The sequence below is a fragment of the Dryobates pubescens genome, chromosome 3 (assembly GCF_014839835.1).
Source record: "Dryobates pubescens isolate bDryPub1 chromosome 3, bDryPub1.pri, whole genome shotgun sequence".
In the NCBI taxonomy this organism is placed as follows: Eukaryota; Metazoa; Chordata; class Aves; order Piciformes; family Picidae; genus Dryobates; species Dryobates pubescens.
This window is the reverse complement of record NC_071614.1, coordinates 28,455,385-28,477,880: the sequence shown is the minus strand read 5'-3', so window position 1 is coordinate 28,477,880 and position 22,496 is coordinate 28,455,385. Positions and strand designations below refer to the sequence as shown.

The 22,496-nt window shown below is 40.2% G+C and overlaps 2 protein-coding genes across 3 annotated transcripts in view; both read left to right on the top strand.

Moving 5' to 3' along the window:
• Nucleotides 1-22,496, top strand: part of LAPTM4A (lysosomal protein transmembrane 4 alpha) — a 154,604-nt gene that overhangs the window by 9,025 nt on the left and 123,083 nt on the right. Inside the window, exons 3-7 of one of the 2 annotated variants that reach the window (XR_008463173.1) lie at nucleotides 408-484; nucleotides 572-694; nucleotides 1,849-1,944; nucleotides 3,440-3,535; nucleotides 3,959-4,567. Coding sequence is in view for 1 of the 2 variants with exons in the window: in XM_009909455.2 (XP_009907757.2) it covers nucleotides 408-484; nucleotides 572-694; nucleotides 1,849-1,944; nucleotides 3,440-3,535; nucleotides 3,959-4,033 (467 nt within the window). In the remaining variant the exon portion in view is untranslated. Of the gene's footprint in view, nucleotides 1-407; nucleotides 485-571; nucleotides 695-1,848; nucleotides 1,945-3,439; nucleotides 3,536-3,958; nucleotides 4,773-22,496 lie in introns of those variants that run through there. The other variant, XM_009909455.2, reaches the window with a different exon arrangement.
• MATN3 (matrilin 3) lies at nucleotides 7,061-22,268 on the top strand. Its single transcript, XM_054180169.1, has 8 exons — nucleotides 7,061-7,166; nucleotides 8,881-9,450; nucleotides 14,026-14,148; nucleotides 14,600-14,722; nucleotides 16,011-16,133; nucleotides 17,251-17,373; nucleotides 19,701-19,808; nucleotides 21,765-22,268. Exons 1-8 carry the CDS (start codon nucleotides 7,061-7,063, stop codon nucleotides 21,818-21,820), a joined length of 1,332 nt encoding a protein of 443 aa, XP_054036144.1. The 3' UTR covers nucleotides 21,821-22,268.

Sequence of the window (22,496 nt, the reverse complement as noted above, 5' to 3'; positions counted from 1 at the left end):
TTGACCAAATTATATAATCAAACCATTTTTAAGTGTAAAGGTTGATACTGTGCTAGCTTCATTTAAAATTCTTTCCAGTTGTAAAGTTAATCATCCACATACTTTTAGCACTGACATACATTGCAAAGCAGTATCATTATGTTGCATTACTATCAAACTATGTCAGGCTTCTAATTGGTGTGCCTGATCTTTATTTCAGGATTTTGATTAAGGCAGAGGGATTTTTCCAAATGCTTGTTGGCTTTCTTGAACCAGTTTTTTTCCTCTTGGGAGAAAAGATCTGCTGCTAGTTTATACAGATGGAACAGCTGAGAACAAATCACAGTAATGGATAGAGGTTGCATACCAGTCAGACGCATTGTAGCAACTTCAGGACATGACTGCTAACTGTTTTTTTTCTAATGCAGAAAATGCCTGTGTTCTGTTTGCTATCTCCCTCCTCATGTTCACAATCAGTGCAATGATGGTGTATGGCGCTATTGCTGTAAGTATATTTATAGTCTGTGGTTTTAAACTTGCTACTTTATTTTTTAACTAAATACCTTACAGGCTGCTGTTTTTCTCTTCTTAGCATCGTGTTGGCTGGCTGATCCCATTTTTCTGTTACCAACTCTTTGACTTTGTGCTCAGTTGTCTGGTTGCCATCAGTTCTCTAACCTACGTGCCCAGAATTAAGGATTACCTGGATCAGTTGGTAAGTGTTTGTTCAGCTCAGGCTGATATTTTACATTTGAAATTAAACTTTGGTTTAATCTGATAGTTACTTTCCTGTGTGTAAGAAAGCGGAATTCAGACTGGAGTAGCCATAGGGAAGGACTGCTAGGATGTTTGAGAAGGAAAATTTATCAGAGGTTGAAGGGCCAAAGGGGTCATTCTCTGTAGAAGGAAAGCCAGGGAAGAATTCTGATGGGAATTGTTGGTTCAAACTGTCTTTGCTACATTTGCACTTGAAACAATTTGGTTTTAACCCTTTAAGAAGTGTGGTTCTGTGGCAGGTTTGCTACCACAGATTAAAAGTGCATTGACCCTTGCTTGGTGGGGGAGGGGAAGAAGAGTATATGTAAGGACTGATATGGTGCATTTTGGGCTGAAATCTGAGATTCTGAGGCTTCCTTTTCACGTTCTATGCAATTCTTCTCATTTTGCAACACTGCCCTCTAAGGAAACTGTAATGGAGTTTTCATTAGCACTGCCAGGTGTTTTAACTTCAAGACTCGATGGATAGAATGTGCTGTCAGTTAATAGGGATCAAAAGCTCTTTCTGGCTAGTGCCTATACCTGTTCAAGTAGATGTTTAAAATACATCTTGTTTAAAACAGATTTTTTAAAAAGTTGGTGTTGAGAGAGGCTGTGTTACTGTGATCAGGGAAAGAGAATGGTCTGAATTTTGTGGTTTTGGCCTTTCTTTGGGGGCAGCTTTATTCCTTTATATTCTGCACATGTATATGTTACTGGTTAGACTACCTGGAAGCAATTAATCCTCTCATTATGACCCTAAGTACAAATGTTGTGCTGCGATTGTTAAAAAGGAAATTTCATGGGTATTTGTATTGGCATCAGATTGAGGAAGTGACTAAGGACATAGACAGTACAAGGCTGTACTGTGTATATAGATAGAGTTTTTAAAAGTAGCCCTTTTCTATAGTGACTTGTTTTTGCAGGACAAGGGCAAGATCAGCATTATGCTCTGTAGGAGAATAAAGAATCCAGTGAGAAATGTAGCTTGATGATTTTCTGGAGGAGTAGTTTACGCAATAATTTTGTTTCCTTTGGTATGGTTTGGATCTTCTTCTCATATTTGTGACTGTGCAGTGTTCATGCTTATCTTCTCCCTGTTTTTTTAACTAGCCGGATTTCCCTTACAAAAATGATCTCCTTGCCTTGGACTCCAGCTGCCTCTTGTTTATTGTTCTGGTGTTTTTTGCTTTATTTATAATTTTAAAGGTAAGTCAGAACTTTAGCATATGTCTTTTTTTGTGAGTTTACTATATTAAGATGCTGTCAATCCAAGTTAATTCTCAATGCTGAATTGAGAACTTGGCTGACTTCTTAATGCTGAGTTAAAAATTCTGCTCAAATATGTTCTTACAAGACATTCAGTTATGGTATGACTGAGGTCTTTTGTGTATTGCTGTCTACAATTAACTTGTTCCTATGTAGTGGGGCGTGTTTATACAGCTCTGCCCTTCTTAAGTAGGAATACACAAAGACTTCAGGTGCCATCTTTTTGCATATCTGGAGATTGTTTCATATTTGCAGTTAACCTTGTAGTGAAGCAATACTGAGTTACTGCATACTGAAATCTCTTGCTGTGCCTAGCAAACTGGCCTGCATGTTATGAAATGAGGAAATGCACGGATTAATTTGGAGCTGCATCTTCCTGCTGAAATGCAATATTGCCAGATCTTTTGTTTTTGAAGATCTAAATAACAGAGGCATTGAATTGAATTAAAAAAACCTGTTGTGCAGACAAAGCATATCAGAGAAATTATTTGATAATACACTTTGGCCATGACAATTTTCCTTCATTGTACTTGAATTAAATGTAAGAAACAATGAAGTAACAGAACAATTTTACTTGTTTTCCATACTTTCTCTAAGGGAAAATGTGGAAAGCCTGGTTTGGGGAGAGTGGAAGCCTCATATAGTAGATGATATTTTTGTATTGATTGGGAAATTCACTCTCACGTATAACTGTGCTAACTTGCCAATGAAAATAAATCTAATCCTCATCAGTGCATGATATGTCTTCCTACACCAGTTAATGTTGGTTTAGTCCAGGTGATTTTTCTCTCCTATATTCTCCTTGCCCAGAATGTGTTTGTGCCCTCTCATTTGCACAGATATTCGGCCGCACAGTAACATTAACTCAGGGATGAGTGGGTTTCTGCGGTTGGCCTCACCACCACCACCTCCCTCTGGCAAATTTGGATGGAGATCCACAGAAGCATAAACCAATTGATTAGTACTACTGAGGCAGATAGACTAGTTGAATGGATCTGTGAATTCTTTTGCTAAAACCTGTGTGGTTTGTCCTCTCTGAGTTACTGTGACAGCAAAGCTAAATGAGGAACAACAAACCATTCCTCAGATACAGAATCATACAATTATTTTGGTTGGAAAAGACCTTTAAGATCCAGTGCATCCATTAACCCAGCAATGTCAGGTCCACCCCTAAACTGTTCCTTAGTACCACATTGACACACTTTTAAAAAATACCTCTAGGGATGGTGACTCAACCACTTCCCTAGGTAGTCTTTCATTGAACACATTTTTTTCCTACTATCCAACCTAAATTCCCCTGGGCCAACTTGAGGCCATAGGTATTGACTGAGTTGTTTTATTTGCCTTTCTGTCATATGAATGTAATTCAGTGTCTAACTTCTGAATCAGGTAATGTATGCGAGGTCTGTAAAATGAGAAATTTCTCTTCTTTCAGGCATATCTAATTAACTGTGTATGGAACTGCTATAAATATATCAGCAGCAGAAATACAGAGGTAGCTGTGTATCCTGCATTTGAAGCTCCTCCACAGGTAAAACCCTCTCTTTGAGATGAAAGGAACCAGCATTGCTTGAAGTAGAAACCATTTATAGATACGCTTACAAACCTTCTCCAGCTTTCTGAACAAAGACTGTAAATATTAAAAGTTAAAGCAGCCAATGTTGTAGTGGGTTATTATTTACATTCCTGTAGTGCCCAAAATGGGAGGCAGTGGGTGGAACAAATGACCTAGGGTTAGGTTCAGGAGAGTTGTAACCTATTGCTGCACCTTCTTTCACTTCTGCACTAGCTTACTGGGAACAGCAGTTAAGTTCTTTAAAATACCTGCCTGCAACAGACAATTAAATTGCTGATGGCAGTATGTATGGGTTTGTTCTAGGGGTTTTTTGGTTGTTTGGTGGTGTTTTTTCCATAAGCTTTCTACCTTAATCTCTTCAAAATGTCTTCTTTCTAGTATATGCTGCCAACCTATGAAATGGCAGTGAAGATGCCGGAGAAGGAACCTCCCCCGCCCTACATACCTGCCTGAAACAATTTTTATGTTAATTAACATCTATACCAGCTTCCAGGGGTTTTGTCTTTTAATTTTGCAAAACTGCTTAAGTAATAGAAATATTCAGGGCTTTAGGATGAAACTGTTCTGGTTTAAAATGTTTGATATAAACTTACTAAGCAAAACACGTCTGGGAATGATTTTGTTTGCTTTAATTTTTGTTCTCCCTAATGCTCTTAAACATTTTGTTGCCTTGGGGCCTTATACTGCAAGAACTTAGGCATGTGACTAACTTGTGGCTTTTAATAATACCAATTGAGCCAACCTGTGATTGAAGTTAGCTACAATTACAAGTGTCTGCAGGATCGTGCCCTTAATTTATATTAATTTTTTTTCTTTTGTAAAGTAGTTCATAAAGACAATCTGATCGTGCAGCAATATGACAGTTTGCCTTTATCCAGTTTTTGGAAGGGGAGGGGGTCTGAATGTGGTATATACACGACTTTTATTACTTTGCACTTTCCTCATGTTATCTTACCTTTACTGTGGTTGGTTGTTTTGTTGGTTTTGGTTGGTTGTTTGTTTTTTTTTCATTACCCTGTCTTGAAACAGTATTTTTCAGGAAGAAGTGTGTGGCACAATTTGTTGTATTACAATGTGCTGCAAGTGCAAGAAAAATAAACAGAAATGTGTAAGATGGTTGCATGCTTCTAATCTTGTATGTATTTTCCTCTTTGTGATAAATGACACTTAAATAAATCTTTTACGAAATGTTTACCGGTAGCCTTGGTCTTTTGTTTTAAATGCTTTGGTGTAGTGTGGATAGTCCCACATATCTGCAGCTCAGTAAACACTGGCTTCCTACAGGTTGTTTAGTGGCTGGTCTGTGACCTTCATCAGAAGTCCTCCTGTGGGCGGAGAACGTGGATTCCCTTTCATGTGTAAGCTTGTATTGCAGCCTTCGCATTTCAAGTACTTGGTTGTCTTCTACTTGTCTGCTTGCTACTTATGTATAAGCTGGGAAAGGAGAATTGTACTGGAGTATTCTAGCCCTTGGGGCAAATGTCTGATGTGCTCAGGTGTTAAGAGCAGGGCAGACCCAGTAGGACTACAACATTATTTACATTGGAAAGTATCCAAAGTTGCTGGATGTATGCCATGACTTAGAATAAATGTTTCTTCTGAGGGGAAAAAAGAACCAAGCAAAAAAACCCTACAAGACTAAAGAAACAAACAAAAAAAACCAACAAGGAAACAACAACAAAAACCTGGAAACAACCAAAAAAAAAACCTACTCAAAACCCACCACACAAAACCCAAACAACAACAAAAAAAACCCCACCCCCCCAAAACACCACCCCAAACAACAAAAACAAACCTCCCCCACACTATGAACAATCAACTTCCTACAGTTCCTCCTCTGTAGTAAGAGGTAAAAAATAATTTAATGATCTGCTAATACATGTGAAGATAAAATGGCTTTTACTTTGGAAGACAAAAGGAATCTGCAATTAAACTCTGGAGAAAAGGATTCAGATTACAGACTAGAACAACCAATACTTGTATGCTGTAGCAAAGTATTTCCCTCCTTCCTGTTCTCCTAATGTGTGCCCTCTGTCATTATTGCCATGCTATGGGTAGTAGTTCCCTTAGTTTTCTCTTCAAAGTGCCATCTGCAAGAGCACCTTTAAACTGGCAGTGTAAGAACTTGTCTTGCCACTGTTCTGGCAGGGCCCTGCCCTTCCAGTCACCCTATGCACCCAGGTGTGGTGGCAACTGCACTCAGTCTCCAAGTTCTGCATGTGAACTGGACTGGCAGCCTCCAAAAATAGTGAATCTTTTAAGTGGTGGCAAGGATTGCTTAACTGGGACTTTTAGGGGGACCTGAAAGCCTACATGAAGCTCAAGTGGTCTAAGAAACACACAGCTCAAACTACCAGGGAGTTGTGTGATACTCAAATTAATGGTCCCAGACATATGCTCTGACATCCAGCTGCACAGAGGGAGACATGGTGTGCTGCTTTGTTAGCTGTCTGACCATGAGTGGGCACCAAAGGAACCTGAAGGTGTTAATGTGGGCAGAGAGCTCTGGCCACAAAATGGGGGTGGGTGACTGTATGGGTGAGCTGTATTTGGCAGCAGCTGGTGCTACTTGAAGTTTGGGGAGGTGTGGGGGGTGTGCGCATGTGTGTGTGTGTGATTGGTCAAATGGAGATCAGCCCTGTAGGAGAGGAAAGCCACTGTACTCCACTGGTCCTGTGGCCTTCCTCTATACAAGGGATGATGTTCCCTTTGCCTTGATTGTATTTGTAGGCTTTGTAAATGGCAATGAAGACCTCTTCCACTGTGCAGTCAGAACAGCTACCTGTTGAAGTGAGTCAATACCTGCCTGAGACAATGCAGCTAGTGGGTTGTGAGGGTGTGGTGGTTCATGTTCTAAATCAGGGCTTCCTGTTGCCCTTATGGAGGAAGAGGGAGTAGAAATGATCCAGCAATCCAATAACAAATGGAGGTTCAGCAAAGGTGTCTTCTAAAAGCCTGTGCTGAAGATTGTGGTGGATTTGTGCCCTTAGTCACGCTTTCTGTGAAAGCTTGCTTGCATTTCCCATGGGAAATGGGAGGATTTGCACAGTGCTAGGGATGAGACAAAATGGCCTCAGTTAAGTTTGATAAGAGGGAAGGCAGTTTCTTTTATCTGGGCAATAATGCCGAGCTTTGCAAATACAGCCTTGGACATGAAACCTTGAGACTGGAGGTGCACAGTTAGCAGACCTGGATCAAATTATTCCAGTGGATGAAGTTATTTCGGCTCCCCTGCTCCCAGGTTGGAGCCCTGTCCTTGCTCGGCTTTAGTTCTGACCCACACAGCCCTTCTCTGACGGCCCCGCCGGGGCGGGGTGGCGGGGCTGGCAGCCCGCGCCTTCTTCACCGCTGCCCACCCCGGAGAGGAGGTGGCAGGGGAAGTCGTCCATGCCACCCCCTGATGCCACCGCTGTTCCCCGCCCGCTGCGGCCGGCAGCTTTTAACTGCGGACCCGCGGCCAGCGGGGCAGGCGACTACACCATGGGGCGGGCTCTCGGTGCTCTCGGCTGCTCCCTGCTGCTGCTGCTGTTGCCCGCGGTGCCGGGCTCCCCGGCCGGGCGCATCTCCGGAACCCGGGCAGTGGCAGGTACAGTACTGTCGCCGTGTGCTGCCTCCTCCTGCCTCGGGGCTGCGGGGACGGCCAGCCCTTCCCACTCCCCGACCGATGCTCTCCTGCTGTCTCGCCGCGCTTCTCTTGCTGCTACCTCGCTGCTCCGGTTAGCACTGCTTCTCCTAGGAGGTTTCTTGACATCCATGGTTTTACCAAGTTACAGGAAAGTTATGCCCTAGGGCCGTCTTGCTGCACCTGGAATGGTCCGTAGACCATTCGCATGTAGGCAGAAGTACAACTACTCTTTCTTTATGCAAAGCTGGCCTTGCTAATCTCTAAAACCTACATATCTCTTTCCTTCCTGTGTTCATTTCTCAAAACATCTCTATTTCAGACTTACAGAATAATCAGGCTGCTGAAAAAAGTTTTTGGGTTTGTGTGTGTTTGTTCTTTCTTCATCTAAACCCAAGAAATTTTGTGTCTTCAATTTTTGGTCTCTCTTTTTTAAAAATTATTATTATTTGACAAATACTGTGCCTTTTTTCCCCCCTCTTTTCTTTTTATCTCCTAAGCTACATGTGTATGCACAAATATTTCTTCATGTTGTCTCAGCTTTCCAACAAGCTCAAAGCCGTCCTTCTAAATCCATATGCAAAAGCTGAGTGATGCACTGTATGTAGACTCATATATATTATATACCTGGACAAGATCAAAGATTTGTCCAGTCTGTTACTCTTCAAAGGCAAAATCAACTCTGCTACTGTGATTCCTGAGGGAAGTAAAATCTGCCTGTGATTTTCCACTCCCCTTTCCCTTGCACAAGGGGAAAAAAAAGTTTTTTTAATGCACAGTGTGGGGGGGAGGGGGAAGGTGGCTGTTTTCACCTGTACTTTTAAGAGATTTGTGAAGACTTTTTATTCTTTATTGCAACTGGAATGGAATACAAAAGGTGAACTTTACAGTAGCCAGGGAGAGGTGTGTCAGGCTCCCAAAACAGCTCTCAAGGAGTGTATTCAAACTGAACACCTCATATTTTGCTATTTAATGTGCAGTTGAGCTGGAATGTCTCTTTTAAGAAAACGTTCTGCTTTTGCCTGCTTTTCATAAACAGTGTGAGATTGTCAACATCATATCAGGATATCAGGACAGTGACTATAATCACTGTCACCATCTTGATTATTTTTTGTCTGCTTTAAAACAGCAATAACTTCTAAAGAAGCCTTTATCACAGCATCATTTGCATCTTTTTCGTGTTGGCCTTTATTTCTTCTTGATGTGTACTTTGGATTGTGAATTACAAGCAAGAATTAATTCCTAATGTATATTGCTACTACCCTAAAAACTATTGTTAGGATTTGTTCACTGTGAAATATAACCAATTGATTTGCCATTTAATTTCTGTAGCTTAGAATAATGGAATTCAGGCTTTATCTCTACTACATGAAAAGTGAGTACATTTACATCTCATTGCTAGATTTCCACATTGGCTGTTATGTGTGAACCACAACCCTTAGTTTCAAGGATTGGTAGGCATTTTCTGGACTCAAATGTGGACCTTTCTGTTAATCCTTAGAGAAATTAAATTGTTTTTACCTGTGAACACTGATAATTTATGCCTTTTCCTAAAGAGTCAAGAGTGCCAACATTTGGCTGGCAGAAGTAGTTTGCCATGACAGGTCTCACTGTCCTAGAGTGAGAGCTCTGGTCATCTGCAGGAGAAAACTGAAGTGTTTTCTTTCCTTTTTGACAGACATTGCCTGCAAGAACCGTCCCCTAGACCTTGTCTTCATCATAGACAGTTCCCGTAGCGTCCGACCTGAAGAGTTTGAGAAAGTGAAAATCTTTTTGTCGGAAATGATTGATACTCTGGATGTTGGTGAAAGAACAACCCATGTGGCAGTCATGAATTATGCTAGCACTGTCAAAGTAGAGTTTCCCCTCCAGACGTACTTCGATAAAGCATCTATGAAGGAGGCAATATCTCACATTGAGCCCTTGTCTTCTGGCACAATGACTGGCCTTGCCATCCAAACTGCCATGGATGAAGTCTTCACTGAGGAAATGGGCACACGGCCAGCAAGCTTCAATATTCCCAAGGTTGTCATTGTTGTGACAGATGGGAGGCCACAAGACCAGGTTCAAGATGTGGCAGCAAGTGCCCAGACAGCTGGCATTGAGATCTATGCAGTTGGGGTAGACCGGGCAGACATGCAGTCTCTGAGAATCATGGCCAGTGAACCACTGGATGAACACATCTTTTATGTAGAGACCTATGGCGTGATCGAAAAGCTGACATCCAAATTCAGAGAGACTTTCTGTGGTAAGCTGGTCAGTCCAACAGTATAGTGTAATTTGGCTGCTTTTGACTTCTACTGTGGTTCCACTCCCTAAGAAAGAAGTTTCTCTTTTTGAGAAGTGTTATGTATCACATGTAAATATTTCCTTTGCCACCCGTTAGGCAAACAAGCCAACCCTTTTATTCATTGCAGACCAAAAAATTACTTTTCATTTTGAATTGCAATCTTACCATGCAATTAACAGACCTGATTTCAGTGGACCTTCTTGTCCAGTTGGTCCAATTTAGTGCAAGATAAAACAGACAAAAGGAAGGGTAGAAGTGTGGTGGTGTATGACTCCTTGTGCATCCAGAGTAGGAAAATCAATATGGCAAGTGAGCAGCCACACCAGCTTGAGAAATTTGCTGCAGGATGAAGAGCCCAAACACAATAGCAGGTCATCTCAGGACGGGCAAGCAGTTCTCAGCTTTTTCAGTGTCTCAGACTGACACCTTTCTCTGTTCTCTGCAACCTTATTTAGACAGGGAACTGAGAATGGGTTCATTTAGCTCTGTTCATTCAGAGCTGGTTTTGGAAAAAATGATGGATGTCTATTTGGTTTGGGCTAGAACACCCCTAGCAATGCTAGGCCAGTGTGGGTTGTTACTGCCATTTACAGGAGGGAAAAAAAGAAAGAAAAGAAAGAAAAATAAAAGAATAAGTAATAAGTAATCTATCTGGAATATGTAGAACTGCCTTTAAATAGCTATGACACAGCCCCACCCACAAAAATCAAGCACTGACTTTTTGACAATGGAAAAATTGAAACAAAGTAAATTTTTTCTAGTAAATTTCTAAGGAAATTACTTGTAAAATAAATCTCCAGCAAATAATCTGTAAAATCCAGTGTAAAGAACACTGTAAGAGAATTAAAATAACAGCCATTGCCTTGGGAGCTTGGTTAGCAAGGTATTACTTTGATATTTCAGAGCTATACTAAAAATGACCACCATACCCTTTGAATATGGTTGAAATGAATAGACCTCTTTTTCTAGGTACGAAATAAATATTGGGGGTTGGACTAGATGATCTTTTGAGGTCCCTTCCAGCCCCTAACATTCTGTGATTCTAACAGTCTGTGAAATACGTAGGACCATCTTCAGACAGGACACTTTGCCTAATAGTTAACATAGGAAATGCCTTGAGGTTTGGCACTTCACATCATGTTGTGTTGCCAATGTGACCAGATTCTCTCTCTGGTAGCACAAGTGCCCACCTAGGTGCACAAGTATGAACACAGCACTAGTTTTCCACCTATGTTTTTGCCAAAGCAAGTCCTTTCATAGTGCCAAAGAAAAATCTCTTGGTCTTAAGAGTAGACTTACTGGTTTGTGCTGAAGCACAGAAATGATGCCCCTACTAAGTCGGAGGATAAACCAGAGTTCACACATACACACTTGCAGTGTGTATGTGAGTCGCCTGCATGCAATTGGCCAGAGTCTGAGGGATTCATGAACAAGAACAGGGTGAAGGCAATAATTTCTAAAAGTATTCCTACAAATCAAAAGAATCTAAGAGCGCCTTGTAAGACAGTGTGGGTAAACTGGGTCTTTTCCAGCTCCAAGATGGTTTTGGGTCAGAAATCTACACTCACCAGTGACAATTATGATTTTCATTGCATTGGCCAAGGTAAATATATTTGTTTGTAAGGTGAACTGAAAACAGGAAAACTAATGTTCAGGGGCAAAATAGTTGGCTAAGATCAATTTCTTTTGCACTGAGAGTATCATTCAACATGAGACCATCCTAGAGATGGAAAAATCCTAGTATCTTAAGTCTTGAGTTGGTGTCCAAGTCAGTGGAGACTTAACTTTCCTACCACAAAAATCTGGCCATTTGAATCTGAGCTTCTCAATTATGCTTGAAAATATCACTCACAGATTTTGCTCATAAACCATGGAGAGATGAATTATCTTATTCCCAAGGGTGTAGCATAATGAAAAGATACAGACTTGGTCTGCGATTTGCTTTACCAATGGAAAAACAAGACAGAATTTCTATTAGCCTTATTAGGGAACATCTAAAACTTCCATATTTTGGAAAATGGGAAATGTTGCCTTGCATTCAGAAAAACATGAGAGGATTCAAGCACTCTCACTTCTCATTTCTTATTTCATCACTATTGCTTTGCAGTTTGATTTTACCCATAGTCCATACCCATATTGCAACTACTTATTTAAGTAAAATCTCAAATTATAAAAGACTTGTTTTCCAATTTTTCTCCTTTTCCTTTTAATTTCTTCCTTTTTTTCCCCCCTCTCCGCCTTTTTTCCACTTCACACTTTTTTCCTCTACCTTTCTTTTTTTTTTCCTCACCCCCTTCCCTTTCCCCTTCCCTTTCCCCTCATCTAAATTATCTAAGTTTCAGTGAATACCTAGGTTTCCTCTACAGTCTGTGGAGAGAAACAGGAGCATCTTGAGATGACCAACAAATCAGCAGATCTAAAGCTAAATACAGTTGAGAAAAATTGGTCAGAAGGTAATTAGTTATGCAGTCAAACCATCTGTGAAGGCAAAGACTGTCAGCACACATAGTGCATTGCTGCCCAGCATTACAACAATCATTTCATCTGCCCTGTCACCACAAAACACTTAGATTAACTGTCATTCATCACACTGCTTTTCTTGTCACTCTGTTTTCTGATGAGAGAATTAGCTGGTCCCCCAAAATTGCATCTCATTTTGTAGTTTCTAGTTTCAGCTTCTCAGTACTCTAAGGTTTGGGGGTTATTTCTATACTGTCCTTCATTTAGGACAGACATTACATGTCTGTAAAGTTACCTTACTGTAGAAATTGTCCTCCTTATCCACTTTTTATCTTGAATTTTAAAAATCTCACAGATCAAGGCAGCTGCAGCTCTTACATACTCATATTGTACAGGTGGATTAAGGGAGGTTGTAGCCAGGCAGATGTTGGTCTCTTCTCCCAGGCAGCCAGCACCAGAACAAGAGGACACAGTCTCAAGCTGCACCAGGGGAGGTTTAAGCTGGATGTTAGGAAAAAGTTCTACACAGAGAGAGTGATTGCCCATTGGAATGGCCTGCCCGGGGAGGTGGTGGAGTCACCATCTTTGGAGGTGTTCAGGAGGAGACTTGATAGGGTGCTTGGTGCCATGGGTTAGTTGATTAGGTGGGTTGAATTAGTTGATAGGTTGGACGCAAAGGTCTCTTCCAACCTGGTCTATTCTATTCTATTCTACATCTGGACTATTATTATACATCTTTTAATCCCTGAGAAGACATTGTGTTATCTTAGTGCTTTTGAGTAATTTTTCTCATCCTCTTGCTCTTGATGCTCTTGTTGTCGGGTGGTGACACATGAGCCAGAAGTGTGCCCAGGTGGCCAACAGCATCCTGGCCTGTATCAGGAAGTGTGGCCAGCAGGACTAGAGAGGTGATTGTTCCAGGGTTGAGGCCACACTTTGAGTACTATGTGTAGTATATATGTGAGTTTAAGAACATAGTATAAGTACTATGTTCAGCGTAAAGGCGTTGCAGTGTAAGAAGGACATTGAGGTGCTGGAGCAGGTCCAGAGAAGAGCAACAAAGCTGGTGAATGGTCTTGAGAACAGGTCTTACAAGGAGCGGCTGAGGGAACTGGAGTTGTTTAGTCTGAAGTAAAGGAGGCTGGAGTGAGATCTTACTGCTCTCTACAACTACCCGAAAGGATGTTGTAGAGAGGTGGGTGTTGGTCTCTTCTCACAAGTCACAACTGATAGGACAAGACAAAATAGCCTCAAGTTATGCCATAAGAGGTTTAGAAAAAACTTCTTTACTGAAAGTGTTATCAAAGACTGAAACAGGATGTCTGGGGAAGTGGTTGAATTGCTATCTCTGGATACATTTATAACCTGTCTGGATATGGTGTTCAAGAATATGGTGTAGTTGTGGCCCTGGTAGATTTAGACAGTGGCTGATATTGAGTCTTTTCCAACCATAGTGATTCTATGTATGTGATTCTATTGTGTTGTAGTGCTTTTTTTTTTTTTGGCTTTGGTTTTCTTCAATTTAATTTCATTTTAATTTTATTTACTTTATGTTGCTTTCTCTTGCATTTCATTTTACATGAGAGTTTTTTTACAGTGCAGCAGGAACCCATAAAGTCAGGTTGTATGTCAGTGAGGAGAAGGTAGTAAGCTGCCAGGCAATGATGGATATATTTTGGGATAATTTCAACTGGTTGTCTGTAATAGAAAGGGACTGGATGCAAAAAGCCAGAAGGTCCTTTTCATTGCCAAGTTCTCATTTTCAGTGTAATGTTACTGAAAGCTTAAAATTTTCTCCCTGTTGCACCCTTTTCAATTAATCTTGTCTTTCTGCCACCCCAGGTGGCAGCTGTTCCAGTGCAGTTGTGCCGGTGTCATTTATGACCTCTTTCTTCTGGCTACAGAATAATCAGAGGATGCCTGTAAATTCTTATGACAGTGTCACAGCACTGATATTTGCTACTGCTAATCCAGCAAACAGTGCAAGATGTACTTTTGTAAGCATGAATTATTAATGACTGTTTCTTTGCTTTGGGATGACTGAAATGCCTTTTCTGAAAATGCCCCTTGTAGCTGCAAATATGTGTGCACTTGGGACCCATGACTGTGAGCAAGTCTCTGTAAGGAACAGCAAATCCTACCTTTGTGATTGCTATGAAGGCTACACTTTGAACCCAGATAAGAGAACCTGCTTAGGTATTACTCCTTCATTAAATGTATTCATCTAGGAGGAAAAAAAACCCAATCACCATTTTGACACCATAATTGGATTTGAGAGGCTACTTTTGTACTTCTGTTGAAACAGTGAGCATCTGTATCTTCTTCTAATAATAAATAAAAGTTTGCTGCAAGTTATGGTGAGAAATTTGGTTCCATCATTATCTTTTTTTTTTTTTTTTTTTTTTAAAGTTATTATTATTTTTTATGCCTACAGATCCATTCCTTAGGGTCAGATGCCAAAAACAAGTCTTCAGATGCAGACATTGTATCAACTTTGTTTCCTACCATTTATTCTGATTCCTTCAATTATTATTGCCATTTCTGATCTGATTCCAAATGAAAATATATTTGAAAATGTGAGTATGAACTCCTTCCCAAACTGCTTTTTTATTCACCATGAAATGTTTCTCTAACACGCACCTTGCAGCGGTGGACATGTGTGAACCTGGAAGGCACAACTGTGACCAGATCTGTGTGAGTAACAATGGATCCTATGCCTGTGAATGCTATGAAGGCTACACCCTGAATCCAGATAAGAAGACTTGCTCAGGTAAGAATAAAACTCATGGAGACATGGATATGTTCTCGATGAGTTGCCCTCATTATTTCTACTTGAGAAACTGCTTACAGACATCCACTCTTAAAATGAGAACTCACCTGTGCACCTTCACCTTGGTTCCAGTAACAGTAAAATTGCATTTATCTTAAAATGTATTTTCTTTAAACCTGTGTTTTAGGAACATGGTATAGTGGTGAATTTGGTAGTGTGAGGTTCATGGTTGGACTCAGTGATCTTAAAGGTCTTTTCCAAACTAAATGATTCTATGATTATATTAAAAAGATGCAATTTGGCACTTACCTACCCTTTTATGCTATTCACAATACTTCATAAACATCACTTAGTCCATGGGAGAGGATGATCCTCTTTCAGAGATGTTCATCAGCACTGTGTCTCCACTGGAGAGTGAGTGCCACTAGACCACAGAGTGCTTAAACCCTGATTTTCCCACATCCTCTTCATCTTTCCTCTTGAAACTCAGGGTTTGTTTTTACAATTTGCTGCTTCGGCTTCCAAAGCTGTGCAGGGCTTTGCTCTGTAGCATCCCCAGTCTTAACACTAGCAGCAGGTTCTTCCTTTGCTACCCCTGGCACCTGAAGTTAGCCTGTTATAAAAACTTTTTTTCCTCCAAATACTTTCCTGGAATTATTTCTTTAAATCCAGAAGTTTTGAGTAGCACTAGCCTTAGGATAGTTATTTTATAGCTGGTAAGTTCATCATTCCCTTTGAGAACACATAAGCATTCTTATCACTCAAGTTTTCACTCTTGTTATTTCTGAAAACATAATCTTCTAGTGCTCATACTCTTTGTATGTTTGTTTATATCTCTTTGCCATTTAATAGCATTTCTACAATTCATGCCTGGCTTTTTGAGACTGACTTCAGCTCACAGGTGAAAGTATGAGGTTAAATTTGGATTCACCATAGTTACTGCTAATGTTGCAAGAAACAGCTTCTTCCTCAGCATGTGGCAGGTTACTGCTCATCTGTGTGATGTTTTAGCTTCATCCTTAGTGGGAGTATTCAGGATTATTAGGATTCCTAATGAAAATCATAACTGTGTGAGACAGTAATGTCTTGCAGTCCTGATATTTGCCTTCAGCACGAAATAATTAGTAACCAAATTCAGTTGTTTGAAGTATAATATAATAATGTAGCACTGGTCAAATCATAATTTGAATACTTATTAAAATGCATTTATAAATGTTAAAACATTTAAAATGCTTGAGTGTCTGGGAGAGATCAGTAAGTTTCCTTTCTAAAACCTGGTTCACCACAGCCATGGACATGTGTGCACCTGGGAGGCATGATTGTGAACAAGTCTGTCTGAGTAATGATGGATCTTACAGCTGTGACTGCTACGAAGGATACACTCTGAATGCAGATAAGAAGACTTGCTCAGGTAAAACCTGATTAAGGAAATACTGTGTTCAGCTAAAAGCAAGAGGCTTTTAAAAATGAGGTTAATTTATGCTATCTTTTCTGATAAATTATCCAAGAGTTTCTGTATACCTCCTGAAAACACAGTGCGACTTTATTTCTTTGTATGTCCAGCAAAAATTTGAGACACATGACACATGACTTTTCTCTCCAATTAAGTCATATGTCTCACATCTCAAAGAGGTGTAGCCAGAGGGCCTCAATATTTCTTCCTGCCTATTTTAGGAGCTGATTTTGCAAATATAGTTCCTGTGATTAACTCACCTGGCACTATACAGGCAGCAATAAACATCCTTGAGGGAATGCAAATTCAGAGTTCCATCCTGAACGTTCTTTCATAGGACTTATTCTTCTGCATAGTCAAATTTCAGATTATTTCTCTACCATACTTTTTGTTGGTTTTTTTTTTTTTTTCTTTCTTGAATCTCATTTTATAATAGGCTGCTAAAGATTTCTCAACCATGCAGATCTTCATTACATAATAAAAATAGTCTAGGTCCAGGTCCTTTTTTGTGCCTTACTGCAAAGATATCCAAATATAGGAACTCCTCTTCAGCTTGGCCTTTCGGAGTTGATGTGTTAAATTTGGCAGAAAATATCAGCTTCACACATCAAGTGCCCACTTTGTAACTGGCAGCCAGTGCCATGTCTCTTATTTTCACAGCCATGTATACTCTTCTGTTTATGGTCTTTTCTTTCCACAAAACAGTACCTTATCCAACACAATTAGAGCTGAAATAATGCTAAATACTCCCTTAAAATCCAGATATTTGTTCTCTGAAATTCCTTGGGATAATTATTTTGTAACTGGGTCACTTCTAGTTCAGTTCCTTTTGCAATCTGTTACGACTGCAAAAAAAGTGCTGCCAGTGTTCCAGAAATTGTATTAATTTTGTGATGTTGATAGCCAGATGAAAACACACTCCATGTCTAATCACAGCTAATGGCATGCTGACATGCAATGAAAACATCCTGGTTTGAATCCAGATGATGGCCTGTTTGCAAATGGGAATGACTAACATCAACTAAACTGAACTTGGGGTATTGATTAATACTCTCTTCTGTAATGCCTTCCTCAGCTGTCGACATGTGTGCCCCTGGAAGGCATGACTGTGAGCAGGTCTGTCTGAGGGATGATCTTTCCTATACTTGTGACTGCTACCAGGGCTATACCCTGAATCCAGACAAGAAGACTTGCTCAAGTAAGAGCAGATTTCTGTCTCCTGTCCCCTCATACCTTCCCCAGCTAAGTACATGTATTGAAATAGCTCTCATTAGCAGTAAATGCATTTGAGAAACACATGCATTGAAGTGTTTTTTGTGTTTTTTTTCCTGAATATATTTACTGAAGCACCTCTCTTTATATTAAATCCTTCTAATCTGTTTGAGATATGTTCTATCAACTCACAAACTCCCTGAAAGTATAATCCCTGTTAATTATTTTCTGCCTGTTTCCACTAGTGTTTTGGGCCAGTCTGATCCTTCTTGTTTAGTTGTAGTAGTTATGGTATTTAAAAAGAATGTTGACTCTTACCTATTGCCACACATTAAAAGAAAGAAAAAGCAAGTTTTAATCTGCATTTCCTTATGAAATTGGAATAACTGGGGGGATTGGCAAGACAAGGTTTCTCTGGGGCATGGGACTCAATTATGTACCAGCATTTGGAGGGGGGGGGTGAGGGGTGGGGGACAGAAGGGAATCGAACTGGTATCGGAAGAACTGCTGTAACACTAAACCATAAGTTCTTGTCCAATGGTGTCAAATATTGGCAGAATGTTTGCACCATTTGATGTAGAATCATAGGTGAATTTCGGTTGGAAGGGACCTCAAAAGTTACCTAGTTTGATCTCTGGTTCACAGCAGGAATAACTTACATTGAGTAGCTAAGGACTCCATGTAAGAGCAGTTATGAAATAGTTAGATTTAGCAAAACACCATCAGCAATAATAGTAATTTCCTGTAGGTCTGGGCTTCAACATAAATGCACTGTACAAACAAAACTCTAGCATGTTTTATATGACTTGTGTGGCATTTGAGTGGCAACAGGAGTGTCCAAGATTTTGAATATTAAATACTGGAAGACTGGGACTGTAGAAGACTTTTGGGTGCCATTGGGCAGTTGCCAAAGTTGGTTGGAAAAGTAATTTTGTTAAAACAGATATAATCTGTATCTGCCACTAGAGAAATTAAATGCAAACATAAAAAAATAACTGTCAGTTGGTTGAAAACCAACCATGTTGGTGTGATATTTTGAATTGACCTTTCTTCAGCTGACTCCTGAACAGCTCTTCTTTGTATATTGACCATAAAGCTGTTAGAACATTCCAAAGAGGGGAGCTGAACAAATACAGCTTCAGTGGAATCAAGGAGGCATCAGTTTCCACATTGGCTCTAAGACAAATGAATTTCTGCACTGCTAGACATGAATCTGTTCATAGATTTTGTACTTTCCCTGCAAAATGGAAGTATCAATGGCATGATTGATGAACAAAAAGGAAAAATAAAGGAAATCAAAACAATTCAGGAAAAAACTCTCCATCATCCAGATCTGCAGTCACTAGGGAGCCCCAGTTACAGTGAGGATTTGGAGAACCTTTCCCAGCAACTGGGAGGTCCTACACAGTGTGTCCCCTTGTAGGTGAGGTCTCCAACGTCCAACTTTTTATATTGTTGAATAAACAAGTTTATGTGGCTTCAAATGCAGAGACATCTGGTTTCATTCTCCTCTTAGATTCCTCCCATGGCCTGGCCAGGTCTCAGGGAGGAACCAACAGAGTGTCTTTATCTATTTGGCTTTGACCACATAGCTCCAAACAAGGCTGGCCATCTGACTGCATGGCCTTGACATTCTGCCTCTAAACAAGGGAAGCTAAATACATCCTCATTACATTTCATCTCCACTAATGATTATATTTTGTCTAAGCTACATCTTTCACCAATAATCAGATGCTGGCAATAAACACTAATGATAATACATATTTCACTAATGAGCAGATACCAATAATAGATAATGTTTGGTTGTGATGTTAATCTAGAGGTCAGCGTTGGTTCAGGGCCTATTGTTCAGGCCTCAGTATTTCACCTTCCTTTTTAGATGAGGGATATTGTGGATGAGAGGGAGAGATAACAGGCAAAAGTAGGATTCACTCCAGTCTAGCAATTAGAATTGATGAGGGAGGGTGGCTGGCCCCTGCACCCAGGCTCCTTTTCATATTTTGTTCAGTCATGGCCTGATTGAAAGAATGCAGAGGATCTAGGTAGGCAGGTGAAGAACACCCTGCTTTGCCTCCTTATTGGTGAGAGTCAAGCTCTCTCTTGCCCATGGTGTTTCTGGACTGCAACACTCATGTCTCTGGCTACACACTGGTCCCTACTCATTGCCATCCCTCCTTCTCGTCTGCCCTAGGCTGCAGTGTTTGCTGTAGTCTAACAGCATGAGTTCAACTCTCATTGCAGAATCAAGTGTTTCCTGGGGTTTAAATGTTCAATAATTGTCATAAATATTCTAAATGCTGTTTTCTCTCTTAGGAGCCATAACAAGCAGTCTTGTAACAACTGAAGAATCCTGTAAATGTGAAGCCATAGCTGCCCTGCAGGACTCAGTCACTTCACACCTTGAAGCTCTGTCCACAAAATATATCCTTTTTCTTGTTTGGCATTCAGCTCTTTACTGGTATTTTAGAGGTAGCGGTTTTGAAATAAGCCAGGGAAAGTGCATCCCTCAAAATAGTATTTTCAGAGTGATTATAGAAATGGAGCAAAATCTTGGCTGGTGCAAGTACCACTATGTTTTCACATTTCATTGAGGGGCTTTAGTATCAAGATGCAGATAAAATGCATATGCTCACATCCCTGAAGTTAAATATGCTGTGCAGAACGTGGCTCTATTCGTAATTCTTCCAGATGGCTTCTATAGCACATGTTCAGTTTTGAACCCTTTAATTATGTCCCAAATTTTTTAAGACAACTTCACAGACAGTGTGACAAGAGTTCTATTAGCTATGGTATTCCTCTGTATCCCACCTCTACAGGCAGGCACTGTCCCACATAATTTTCCTGCACTACCTTCTTTTCCATGAAAATGCGCTAGCCTATTAATATCCAGCTGCTGGGATATATGAGAATGGGACTGCAAGGGAGGGTGCTGAGGCTGGAGGCAGTGAGCAAGCCTCAGGTCCATGGGGTATCCAAGGTGTAGGCTGGTGGGTGCCAGCTATGCTGTGCTGGAATTTGCCAGCGTCATTTGCTGCAGCATGGCACACAAGCAGCAGTAAAAAGAAATTGTAGTCAGCCCTTGGATTAAACATTTCACAAATGTGGGAGAGGAAAAAAACCACACAATAAAAAGGAGAAAGTGGTGAACTCTGACGTACCACAGCAAACCTGAATGCTGAAATAAATGCCCTCATATGGCACAGCAGGAGCTAATAACTGGAGTTAAAGTTGGGCAAACTGTGATTCATCATAGGGCATTATTTTTAGAAGTGGTTGATCACTGTTGAATTTACCAAAAGGCTGTGGTAGATTTTCATCACTGGCCATTTTTGAGACTGCATGCTTATTTTTCTGTAAAAGGTGCTCTTGTTCAAATAGGAATTGATTTAGAGGAGCACTGCCTCTGTGGTTGTCATCCTGATCCCTGGGGCATGAAAATCAAGGAAGGAGGGGGGTGTTTAGGATTAACTGAAGAAGGACAGCAAACAAATAAGTTTTGTGTGTGAACTCACAATTCATACAGATAAATGAATTTTTCAATTTGCCAAAGTTTCTGAGAGCCAAATGAAAAGTTCTGCCAAGAATACAACACTTTACCACTTATTGAATAAACTAGAAGTTATTTTTATAAGGCGTAACTTTTCTTGCAGTGTGCTTGGAGTTCAGTTTATCTGCCTAGGAAAGGTGAAAGGAAGATTCTGTCTTTCCTTGGATTATAATATATGATTCTAGGGAATCCAAGTAGTTAGAACTGAACATCAAGACAATTAAACCTCTAATGTTATCTCAATAGTAGCACATGGAATAGAATCATAGAATTGTTAGGGTTGAAGGGGACCTCAAGGATCATCTTGTGTCAACCCTCCTGCCATGGGCAGGGACCACTCACACTAGGTAAGGTTGCTCAGAGCCACATCCAGCCTGGCCTTAAAAACCTCCAGGGATGGGGCTTCTACCACCTTCCTGGGCAACCTGTTCCAGGGTCTCACCACCCTCATGGTGAAGAATTTCTTCCTAATGTCCAGTCTAAATCTAACATCCTTCGAGGACAAGCTTTCTGACCCAAAGAGCTAGTGTTAAGCAAGAAAATGCAGTGTTTTCAAGTTAGGAATAGACTTTATCACAAAGAACTGAGTCTTGCCTTCAGAGTTATTTTTTGGTGCACAACTTGTATTCCTAGAATCCTTTCAAGACAACGTGGAAAAAGCAGCTGAGACAATCACCTGCTGCTCTTCAGCCCTGAATGTCACTTGGTTCAACTCCTGTGCATGTGTTTACCTCATCTACAAAACATTGTTTGTTGAAAATGCAGCAATGAGAAACATTATAAAACAAACCTTACCACCATCTATTTTATTGCCCTTAACAACTGACCACTAGATGAAGTGTTCGAGAAGCTGCAGGCATATCAAAGCAGACAGCAGGTTGTCTAAACCATCATTCTACTTAATTTTAAACTAATCTTTCCCAATCAATCTTTTTATATTGTGTCCAGCAAGCTTTATTTTGTTGCACAGCTTGCAAAACAGCATTTGGCATTACTGACAAATGTTGAGAAGACTCAGGAAGACAAGTTTTGAAAATACAGCAATCCTGAGGATCTTCTGTACATTCACTTTATAACCATAAAGCTACCTATACCTGCTGTGCTTCAGGTTGTACTACAAGTAATACAGCAGGTATTGCTTTGCTGCAGTAAGCTCATTTTAATTAGCTCATTTAATAGGAAATACAGGGAAAAAGAAAAAAGAAAAAGAAGAATACAGCATATGACATTATATAAAACTGTGAAATGGCAAGGCAGAATGAAAAATGTACCTGTCTTCTGTCCATTAATGGAAAACTAAGTTGAGGTCTTGTAATGTATTTTAATAAAATAAAGTATGATATGGACACTGATGTTGGAAATTTGGGGTTTTTTTGTATACAACTTAAAGGATGTGTGTTAGGAAATAAAGACTTTAAGAAAAACAAGGAATCAAAATCTTAAAGATGAAGCACAAAAGGAAGAAATCCACAGAATGAAACAGGATTCTATCCCCATTCACACAGCTGGAAAAAGAACCACTTGATTTTAAAATCTACAAGTCCTTATTAATATAAATAAAA

What these genes read in the sequence shown, in the direction of transcription:
- MATN3 (XM_054180169.1), top strand. Translation starts at nt 7,061, where the DNA reads ATGGGGCGGGCTCTCGGTGCTCTCGGCTGCTCCCTGCTGCTGCTGCTG. An exon ending in AGATAAGAAGACTTGCTCAG is followed by an intron (nt 16,134 to 17,250) that starts GTAAAACCTGAT and finishes TGCCTTCCTCAG; the next exon opens with CTGTCGACATGTGTGCCCCT. An exon ending in AGACAAGAAGACTTGCTCAA is followed by an intron (nt 17,374 to 19,700) that starts GTAAGAGCAGAT and finishes TTTCTCTCTTAG; the next exon opens with GAGCCATAACAAGCAGTCTT.